General features: G+C 37.6%; 4 protein-coding genes across 4 annotated transcripts; 2 read left to right on the top strand and 2 right to left on the bottom strand.

The window, feature by feature from the left end:
• Positions 1-144: 144 nt before the first annotated feature.
• LOC113008375 (gamma-crystallin M2) lies at positions 145-1,039 on the top strand. Its single transcript, XM_026145741.1, has 3 exons — positions 145-224; positions 359-601; positions 703-1,039. Exons 1-3 carry the CDS (start codon positions 216-218, stop codon positions 973-975), a joined length of 525 nt encoding a protein of 174 aa, XP_026001526.1. The 5' UTR covers positions 145-215; the 3' UTR covers positions 976-1,039.
• A 1,866-nt stretch (positions 1,040-2,905) lies between these two features.
• On the top strand, positions 2,906-3,723 carry LOC113008447 (gamma-crystallin M1). The gene is made up of 3 exons (XM_026145872.1): positions 2,906-2,963; positions 3,047-3,298; positions 3,401-3,723. The coding sequence occupies exons 1-3, from the start codon at positions 2,955-2,957 to the stop codon at positions 3,674-3,676; spliced, it is 537 nt and encodes a 178-aa protein (XP_026001657.1). The 5' UTR covers positions 2,906-2,954; the 3' UTR covers positions 3,677-3,723.
• Positions 3,724-5,997: 2,274 nt separating this feature from the next.
• Positions 5,998-6,900, bottom strand: LOC113007422 (gamma-crystallin M3-like). Its single transcript, XM_026143973.1, has 3 exons — positions 6,816-6,900; positions 6,447-6,686; positions 5,998-6,331 (listed from the first exon to the last, which is right to left on the bottom strand). Exons 1-3 carry the CDS (start codon positions 6,828-6,830, stop codon positions 6,053-6,055), a joined length of 534 nt encoding a protein of 177 aa, XP_025999758.1. The 5' UTR covers positions 6,831-6,900; the 3' UTR covers positions 5,998-6,052.
• Positions 6,901-9,254: 2,354 nt separating this feature from the next.
• LOC113007423 (gamma-crystallin M3-like) lies at positions 9,255-10,558 on the bottom strand. Its single transcript, XM_026143974.1, has 3 exons — positions 10,478-10,558; positions 10,129-10,371; positions 9,255-9,688 (listed from the first exon to the last, which is right to left on the bottom strand). The coding sequence occupies exons 1-3, from the start codon at positions 10,487-10,489 to the stop codon at positions 9,413-9,415; spliced, it is 531 nt and encodes a 176-aa protein (XP_025999759.1). The 5' UTR covers positions 10,490-10,558; the 3' UTR covers positions 9,255-9,412.
• Between the last annotated feature and the right edge of the window lie 254 nt (positions 10,559-10,812).

The raw sequence follows: 10,812 nt of genomic DNA, 5'->3' as shown, positions 1-10,812 counted from the left end.
TTGTCCATGCATGTCAAAACCAAACCAGTTAATTTATCCTTTTTTTCAAATACAGATCCATATTTCTCACCCAATGTTGGGCTCTAACAAAAAGGTAAACATGTGCTAGTAGCCTTCAATTATAACTATGAGATAATTTGAATAACAATGCATTTGTTTGTCGCAAGGTAGTATAAAAAGCCCTGAAAACATGGGGAATCTCTCCAACGGAGACCATGGGCAAGGTAAGTACTGGTTTTGTCTCTCTCTGCTCACATTGAATGTTAGTTAAATTTGTTGGTGGTCTTTTACACTTTTTTTTTTTGCTGGAAAGTCTTAACTGAGCAGTTGAAGCTACGACTCTTTTATTTTTCATTAGATTATCTTTTACGAGGACAAGAACTTCCAGGGTCGCTCCTATGAGTGCAGTAATGACTGCACAGACCTTCACTTGTACTTCAGCCGCTGCAACTCCATCAGGGTAGAGAGTGGCTGCTTTATGATCTATGAGCGCCCTAACTTCATGGGCCACCAGTATTTCATGAGGAGGGGAGAGTATCCTGACTACCAGAGGTGGATGGGCTTCAGCAGCTGTATCCGCTCCTGTAGGATGATTCCAGTGGTAAGACAGACATAACGCTGAAAAATACACCTAGACATAATGGTTTCACTGAAATATGGCAAAGGTTTGAACATGTTGCTGATTTTCTTCTGGCCCTACAGTATCGAGGTTCCTACAGATTGCGTATCTATGAGAAGCCTGACTTCAGTGGTCACATGATGGAGTTCATGGATGACTGTCCCTGTGTGTCTGACCGTTTCCATCACCGCCATGTCTACTCCAGTAATGTTATGAATGGCTACTGGATCTTCTACGAGTACCCCAACTACCGAGGCAGACAGTACTTCCTAAGACCCGGGGAGTACAGGAGGTACCGCGATTGGTGCGCCACCTGTGCCATTGTCGGCTCCTTCAGGAGAGTCACCGAATTTTAGCCATCAACTGAAACCTTGCTGTAAATATAAAGCACTTTGTTTATTAAAGATGTTGAATTTTTAACTCGTCTTGTGAATTTGTTTTGATTGAGTTGTTCAGCTTTGAAACTGTGATTGCTTTGTTGCGGGTACATAACGGGACCCATCAAAAGACTGGTAACATGTTGACTGTTTGGTCTGCAGATCCTGTACTTACTCTGTAGGTACTGTGAAGAACAATACCTACTTTTGTTTATTAAATTAGATGTAATTAAAAAAAACACCCTGGCCAGTCCAGCTGATCTTAAACAAATAAACTATACATCAAGTAGGCAACAACAAAATCATCTACAGCATTATTGTTTGGACTCACTTGTTGTACTTTCTGGAATAAAAGAAAGAATCTGTGTATAACACAATGATACATTAATTTCATGACTATCTGTCATATTCTACATACTAATACTAGGTATTTGTACCATTATTTCTTATCGACATTGCTGAATCCCTTATTATGTTGGTAATCATAAGTATTTATAAACTTAATAAAATAACTTCTTTTCTTATGTTTGAATTTTTATATTAATATTATTAACTTAATATTGTAATTTCTTTTGAAATCGCCCAAATTCCACTCTTTAGGTCAAAGTTAAACAAAGCCCTAATGTCAGTCAGGAGATATATGTTTCCAGATGTGATTTTCTTTTAGATTTTTCTTATCAAAGTTGTAGACCACATGGAGCAATCCTTCTTCAAAATCCCAGCTCACGATGTTCACGATGGCTCATCAGTATTTCTACTTACGACAAACTAGTTGAATTGAATTTGGAAGAACCGTCTAATATATACGTCTCACTTGACCAACTGTATAGTTATTATATAGCCTAGAACCCAATCATAACAACAGAGTCTTTTTTCAGGACTTCCTAATAAACTCAACTTTTCAAAATAGTGTCTTTATATAATTTTAGTTACAGTGCAAGAAGAAGAGGCAGATCAGTGATAGAAATGAGTGTTTCTGATCCAAATTTGCAAAAACGTTTAAACAAATGCCTGCAAATGAAAAAGTAAATTAATGCAACTGAAATGAATTAGTGCAATATCACCATATTACTAATGTTTTTTCTCCAGCCAGCTGCTGTTAAAGTATTGCAAAAAAGGAACAACCAGATGTTGCATGATGGAATTAGAGGAGTGACACATTTTTAATTTTAATTTCTTTAGAATTAAGCTGTGTGAATGCAAATTAAAGTATTCTCCATAGGTATATGTACATAAACTGTCTGAACTTTTAATATTGCATAAATCCATCTACTGCTAACCTATTTTTTAAACTTTTTTAGTAACTCATCAAAAGTAAGAATACTGAATAATTAGTTACTATATTTTATGAGATTAGAATGTTGATAGCTGTGTCTGTGTTTGTTTAAAGGCTGTGTATCTTACTGTAGCTTGTGTATGGCCTTTCATCTCATGATTATTTATCACACTTTAATCTTATAGTATAATAACATCCGTAAGAACTTAATAAAGCATGCAGATTCTCCTTTAAATGAAGCTCAGTCTTTTAAGTTACGGAACATATTTCTTATTATCGAGAGTCCTGAAAGCCGGCAGTTAGTATATTTATTTCTTTGTATTAACGGAATCTTTCCACAGTTTGTCAGAAGTTTACCACAGATGTAGCCTGATGTCATGTTCTTTCCATCCCTGATTACTAACTGTATGTGAAGAGCCTTCTGACTCAAAATGGAACACACACAAAGCATATGCTTATAATAGACAATACGGATGACTGCTGCCAGAAATGTATGGATGGAGAACCATTGTTAGTCATTTATAGGCCCCGTTCAGCAAAAGTAATACTGCTAATTCATCAGCTTTGCACATTTGAATAACAACACATCATGGCCCCTGGGATTTTGTATAAAAAGGCCCTGGAATCATGGAGTTGGCAGAGCAAGTTGAACCATCCACTGGGAACAACCTTAACCACCATCATGGGCAAGGTAATGGGATGATTTTTACTGTAAAAGGAAGCAAAAATAATCTTCTTTAATCGATTTACTGATTTATCATTTTGTTTTTTCAGATCGTCTTCTACGAGGACAGGAACTTCCAGGGTCGCTCCTATGAGTGCACGAGCGACTGCTCTGACATGTCCTCCTACCTGAGCAGGTGCCAGTCCTGCAGGGTGGAGAGCGGCTGCTTCATGGTCTATGAGCGTCCCAACTACATGGGCATGCAGTTCTTCCTTAGGAGGGGCGAGTACCATGACATGCAGCGCATGATGAGCATGGGAATGATGTTTGATTCCATCAGATCCTGCAGAATGATCCCCTTTGTAAGACGTGCTTCACTTTTGCTACTATAATTTTGATTCATTATTAACTTTTAAAATGCGCCTTAGTAATCATACTTACATTTTCTCTACATTTAATTACAGCACAGAGGCCAGTTCAGGATGAGGATCTATGAGAGGGAGAACTTCGGTGGTCAGATGAACGAGCTGATGGACGACTGCGACAGCATCATGGACCGCTACCGCATGTCCGACTGCATGTCCTGCAACGTGATGGATGGCCACTGGCTGATGTACGAGCAGCCCCACTACAGAGGCAGGATGATGTACCTGAGGCCCGGAGAGTACAGGAGCTTCAGGGACATGGGCATGAGCGGGATGAGGTTCATGAGCATGAGGCGTATCACTGATATGTGCTAGACTTCTGTATTTGACTTCAGTAAATAAAAGCAATGTGTACTTCATAACCATATTTGTCACATGCACTTTCTTTATCTTGCTACATTTTTTATGTAGCTACATCTATGTACCTAACTGCAAGAAAGCATTCCCTAACTATACCCCAAATTACGTGTTACTCAATAACTAAATATATACATAATTATCAGGTTCAACTTAAAAAATAATAAGAACGATCAGCAGTTTCATAGCAAAGTCAAGACAGCTTCCATTCAGTAAATGATGAGGCTAAGTCTATAGAACAACCCTAGGCTTTTGCGTTTAGCCATCCTCAGTTAGCATACGAACTTTTATTCTGGAACTAAAGACTACAACAGCATAAGCATTCAAATCTGCAATAACTGACCTACGAAGCTCAGATACAGTAATGTTGTTAAAACTGATGTATTAGGCCAGAACGTCACTTAATATTTCACTTCATCATGCATTGTCAATATTTTTCCAAAAATGTACTTTTTTGGATTATAAATATTATATTTAATTAAAAACTGAACAACTAAACAACTAATCAAAATATCTACACTCTTGTTTGTAGCACCAAAGAAAAATACACCTAATTTACCCATTTTTCATTGAACACACACACACACAAAGGAGGAGGAGGAGAAGAAATATATAGATAGAAATATATAGAGGTCTATTGAGAATAAACAAATTTTTTTCGATTTTCGATTTTTCCCCCCGTTTTTTTCCTATTGAAAAACACCAAAATAATTATTTGCCTAATTAGCCTAATTTAGCAAAATAAACTATATTAATATTTACGTTTTATTTTATTAAAATAAAAAAATTAAAATGATCTAATAAAAAAGTAAATTCAATAGTTTTTCTTTAACTGTTTAATTTGGTAAAATGAAAACAAACAAACAAACAAGGAATATCACAGATCTAGGTCGACTCAAACACAGGACTCAACATCAAGTTCAGTGCATTTATTTACAGTGAATAATGCGTAACACAGAAGATCAACAGTAGCGATGGTCCCAGTCCCCTCAGGCAAGGTTTTCCACAGAGCCACACTTTCCCACAGATTCTCTCTACAGATCACCAACACAGGTTTCTCTGGGAGGATCACAAGTTCACAGGGAAACAATGAGTGAGATTCTTCCTTGGAGGAAAGTAGCAACATGTACAGAAGCCGTAAAACAAACCAGCGAGGACTGAAGGTCAGCCACCACTGCCTTAAAAAGTTGTCACAACAACGACATCAGGAGCAACTGTGAGACTGAGTGAGACACACACACACACACACACACACAGACGCACACACACACACACATAGACAGAGGAGAGGTAGAGTGCTTATAAGAGAGAGATAGATAGAAAGTAGTGAGCCAACTGGAGAGGACAAAGGGAACATGACAGTAACATCAAACGAAGATCTTTTTGTAATGCAAAAATAATTTCAAATTTTGATTTATTTGACCTCTAACAGAGGAAATTTTCAATTTGCTTCAGTCCATTTTAATCAGCTTTCAGTGTTTTTCCTGATGATATGTTTCATTAACCTATATTTGCGGATGGCACAGCAAACTGTGCTCAGAGACAATGATTTCTGGAAGAGTTCCTGAGCCCATACAATGCATTTCCATGAAGCTGCCTGAAGGTCACACGTTGCACAACTACACACAACCTTTTGATGATATACTGCACATCACGATGACATATTAAAAACTCATATACTCAACTCTGCTGAACCCGTAAATGCATTTTATGAATAGCATGTCCTATATATGTGACTATGTGTTATAACCTGCCAGCTTTAATTTAATTAAATTGTAATTATTCTAACTAGAAGGGAAACAGCATATGCTATTGAAAAATATTAAAGAATTAGTTGCCATTTATTCTGTATGCTGCTTTTTATGCATACATTTCCTCATATTCAAAATTACATTGGCACAATTAATAAATTATGTGTAATTTAAATTGTTGTGCCTTTTTACAGGTCGTTGCATGAATAAAAAGGCAAATGTTGCAGAACAGAAGGACTGCATTCACATATTCTGCATTTCTAATATTGCGGTGTATTTAATGTATTTATAATTTGCCTAAATGTAACCATTTACTGTGGTTACATTTACAGATATCAATAAAAATGGTGATATGCTGTCATCTGGTGGTGTGCAGCATAGTGACCCTAAAGGTTTGCTGTGAAACTGAATACACAGCATAGCACTTAAAAGTTAGCTGTTGCTAATTTATACAAAAATGTAGCCTATGTTTGCGTGTCTTATTTTGGTTTGTTGTGCAAGTTTCCGATCACTCAGTGACAAATTCAATTAAAAGAGAATTATTAGATTTTTATTTAAAATCATGCTTTTATACACTGGTGCTCTAATAACAGGAATCCATGATGCGCCTCATGCTATTGAACCTCATCCCGCTCATGCCCATGTCCCTGAAGCTCCTGTACTCTCCGGGCCTCAGGTACATCATCCTGCCTCTGTAGTGGGGCTGCTCGTACATCAGCCAGTGGCCATCCATCACGTTGCACGACTGGCAGTCGGACATGCGGTAGCGATCCATCATGTTCTCGCAGTCGTCCATCAGTTCGTACATCTGACCTCCGAAGTTCTCCCTCTCATAGATCCTCATCCTGAACTGGCCTCTGTGCTGTAAATTGAAATGAATAACAATGAATCAAAGAGATCTCGTTAATATGCTTTCGCCAGGTTCAGCATCTTACACCATATGTCAAATATTAGAAGGAGTTTTCAATTTACAGTACCATGGGGATCATGCGGCAGGACCTAATGCAATCACTCATGCCCATACGCTGGTAGTCAGAGTACTCTCCCCTCCTGACAAAGAACTGATTTCCCATGTAGTTGGTACGGTCGTAGACCATGAAGCAGCCGCTCTCCACCCTGCAGGAGTGGCACCTGCTCAGGTAGGAGGACATGTCAGCACAGTCGCTGCTGGTCTCATAGGAACGACCCTGGAAGTTCCTGTCCTCATAGAAGATGATCTGAAATTGAAAAAAAGAGAAAAAACAAGGACTATTTGATATCGTACTTTTTGCATCGCATCCACATTTGTTCAGCATCCAATCAAATGCAAAAAATCCGAACAATGAAATAGCCAAAGCTGCACACACCTTTCCCATGGTCATGGTTTCAGTTAGGACTCTTTAGGCTCAGAAGGACTGCACAGTTTTCACGACATCCCACGAGTTGCTTTTATACCTGACCTCACGCCGAAAGATACATGACCCCATTGTTCAAATTCCTGACAGAGCAACATGGAGCAGAGGCCCCCCGTGTACGTTTCAATTCAAAGGGACCTTCAACGGATCGTGATTTGCAGGGGTTGCATTTGTGAGAAGAGGCCCCGCTGTGTATTGTCTTTGCAGCTGAATAACAGAGAGAGCGTGTTTTCCACAAACATAGCATTCTTTGAAGGCCTCATTGAAGTTTTCATCTCTAATGTTTCACAGGTGAAAGAACATTCTGTTTTTTTGTTCTTTTTGCCAAAATTAGCCAAAAACCAAATCTTTAAAATCTGTTAAAATTTAATTGGACTCAATAGAGGATTGAATCAATTCATTAAAACTGAGTAAACCTATAAAACCTATAAGGGACAGATAATCTACTGATATGTTAGTCTAAATATGTCTCCATCAAGTATTTTTGGCCCTCATCTAGTTTAATGTAATGAATGAGATGTTGCCAATGAATTTCATGGATATCATGGTGATTTATTCATGAAGCTAATCCTTACATAATTTGTAGATGATATTCAAGCCCTTTCATAACAAGTGTACTGCAGGTGATTTCTTCTTTTTTAACCCATTAACTTGAATACTGGAGTTATATGCATGGCTGTGTGATTGACATGTCTCTTGACACTATTAGCTGTAGACAATGGCTGTTGTCTGAACTGGACCTCTCAACTGCATTTGTTTTGTTGGTGTCTTCTGGAGCTTTTTTAATGGAATTACTTGGCAAATGTTTTCATGTGATGTACAGTATGGTCTCACTTCCATTAAATGTGGGCATTTTGATGAGGGAAGTTATAGTGCTTTATTAGGCTGTTAGCACTGAGTAGCAGATAACTGCTGCTGTGACTTGGAGCTATATAAATAAAATTGAACTGAACTGAAATTGAATTATTTGTACAGCATGCTAACCAGGCTTTTCCACATTTCTACCTGGCTTAGGATTCCACTCTGTCATCCAAACCTGGTCACTTTTGGCTCCCCAAGCAAGCAAGCAAGCAAGCAAGCAAACAAACAAACAAACAAACAAACAAACATTGGCCAAAACATTAGCACTAACGTCTTAAAATGTGTTCCAAAACCAGTGGGTGACCTCAAAGTGGAAATGTTAATGTTTTATAGCTGATGAAATGTTTTATTTGTTAATGAAATTGTCATTGACAAATTAACAGTGGATGTCCATGCAGTCCTCCCATGACTTTCCTTCATATGTTTGTATGAGAAAAAAAAAGACTTTTTCTATATTACTGTAATTTCTCACATAAAAACAATACACTGGGTATAGATGTAGGTTGTTACGATCTGGAGTTATACTCTTTGACTTAAGCCATTAAAACAATAAATCAAAATCTCTAAAAATCAAAGTAAGATAGTAAGATCCTCGGTGAGGTAGAGTAACTATTGCTTTCTTCTTTTAAGGTTTCCTAGCTTTAAATTCTACATATTTTAGTTTTCTTTACAGTTTAACACATTTCCAGCTGCTGTTTTCTTATGAGATTATTTCTGACTTATAATAATAATTTTTAGACAACAACAAGCATTGTTTGCCTTTTTCAGGCAGTCTGATACAGATGGGTCAGATATAAGTGTTCGCTCTCGGATATGATGTGAAAAACAAGGTTTGTTATAAGGCCAATGTTGATACATGGCCATATAACTGGATCAGAACTAGATTGTATTTTCTTCTGAAAGTGACAAGAATGACCGAAACAGTGCTCTTACTGTGAATATTTATTGGAAGAAATCTGATGTCGCAAGTCGCAAGAAAAGCATCTTTCATTTTTTGATGTGAAAAATACTTTCGTGCAACAACCTTTGGCTTTTAATTGGAGTCACAAAGACCAAGTTTCCTTTTTGATGGTCACGTCAAAACAAATAACTAACTTCTGAGTCAACTGATGCTATCAAATGAATATGTGTACAGACTTGAATATTGCCATTATATTAAAAGTGCAGTACAAGGAAAGAGAAGGACATTTTTTTCACATGCCACAAATCTGTGTTAGCACATGTTGATGGAGTCCGTTATGTTAAGGTAGAATGAACGCTTCATGGACTGTGCCTTTAAGAACTGATCAGTCACTACATTATATGCTACAAAACAAATCAGGCATAATTAAATAACTATATGAGTCTAACTGAAAATGTTCAAAGATACTTGAAAATATTCTTAATCACTTTTTAAAAATCATCAATAACTCCAACCATATTTACAATAATCTTCAGGAGAGACGAGGTCGCCTGGAAAACCTGGAAGATGTATGTATATTTGAATAATGCCTAGGAGAAAATAATGATGGGGAGCAAGACTTTACCAAATCTTATTTTCTACTGTTTATTTCAATTTTGGAATCACATAACACAATGTAAAAGGATAGTTAAATCACATTAATTGATTACCACTATTACAAATTGTGTATGCCATCTGGTGCATGAAAATTCTTTTATTTCTTTACGAGATTAAAATGTATTTGTTGTTAACAGGATTCATTGATGCGTCTGATGGAGCTGAATCTCATTCCGTCATATCCCATGTCCCTGAAGCTCCTGTACTCTCCGGGCCTCAGGTACATCATCCTGCCTCTGTAGTGGGGCTGCTCGTACATCAGCCAGTGGCCATCCATCACGTTGCAGGACTGGCAGTCGGACATGCGGTAGCGGTCTTGGAAGTTGTCGCAGTCGTCCATGAGCTCATACATCTGACCTCCGAAGTTCTCCCTCTCATATATCCTTACTCTGTAGGACCCTTTGTGCTGTTAATATTACAATGTAAGGATGAATTATTTTATATAATAATCTTAGCAATAAACCTTATTTATAAAGTATTCTTTAAACCAAGTTACAAAGTGCTTCAAAGAAAGAAATTGAAAAGAGAGACATAAAAAAATTTCCTAAAAGTTTTAAAATAGTGCTTCAAGAAAATATTTAAGTTGCTATTTTGATTTCAATGGACGAACTGTCCCACAGTGTGAGAGAGTTAATGACAGAGGCCCCAAACCAGCTAAGCCTTATTACCAATTTAAGGAACCCAGACCAGCGTATGTAAGAGACGAAGGCTTTGATATACTATTCATTCTGTGAACTATGTTGATGGACATTTTGCAAAAGCCATATCACATATGACACATATGTTATTATTATTATTAGGCCGTATTAGTTTATATATGAAAGTTTAGCAATCTCGGTACTGTACCATGGGGATCATACGACAGGATCTGATGCAATCGCTGAAACCTATCATACGTTGGTAGTCTGAGTACTCGCCCCTCCTCATGAAATACTGGTTTCCGATGAAGTTTGGGCGGTCGTAGACCATGAAGCAGCCGCTCTCCACCCTGCAGGAGTGACACCTGCTCAGGTGAGAGGACATATCAGCACAGTCGCTGCTGGTCTCATAGGAGCGACCCTGGAAGTTCTTGTCCTCGTAGAAGATGATCTGGATCCAACAGACGAGGCAGAATTCAGTAAACATTTTAAAATCATAGCTTTTGTTTTAGGTCAGAAAGATAAAAATTTTGATCTATTTTCTCTAATACACGTACCTTGCCGTGCATCGTGGCTGATAGACTGAATGACGCTATAGCAATCCTATCCCAGATTTAAGCCTTTTTTATAGCTAACGTGACATCCAGACAGTTGATGTCACCATTGTATGGAAACCATGAGTCAGCAGCATCCAATGTTAGTCCCTCTGTGAATGCTGATGGCAAAGGGTTGTTATGCATCCTCTGACAGGCTCTATTATTCTAGATCAAAAGAGTTTCTTTGTGATTACCTTGAAAATGATTTAGTGTTTTTATTTTGTGGTGATATACTCAAAAAGTAGTAGAGCCGTATTTAAATGTAGTTATTTGTGCTAGTACCACAAATGCTGTTG

This window comes from Astatotilapia calliptera, chromosome 16, assembly GCF_900246225.1.
Source record: "Astatotilapia calliptera chromosome 16, fAstCal1.2, whole genome shotgun sequence".
In the NCBI taxonomy this organism is placed as follows: domain Eukaryota; kingdom Metazoa; phylum Chordata; class Actinopteri; order Cichliformes; family Cichlidae; genus Astatotilapia; species Astatotilapia calliptera.
This window is presented reverse-complemented; position numbering and strand designations above follow the sequence as displayed.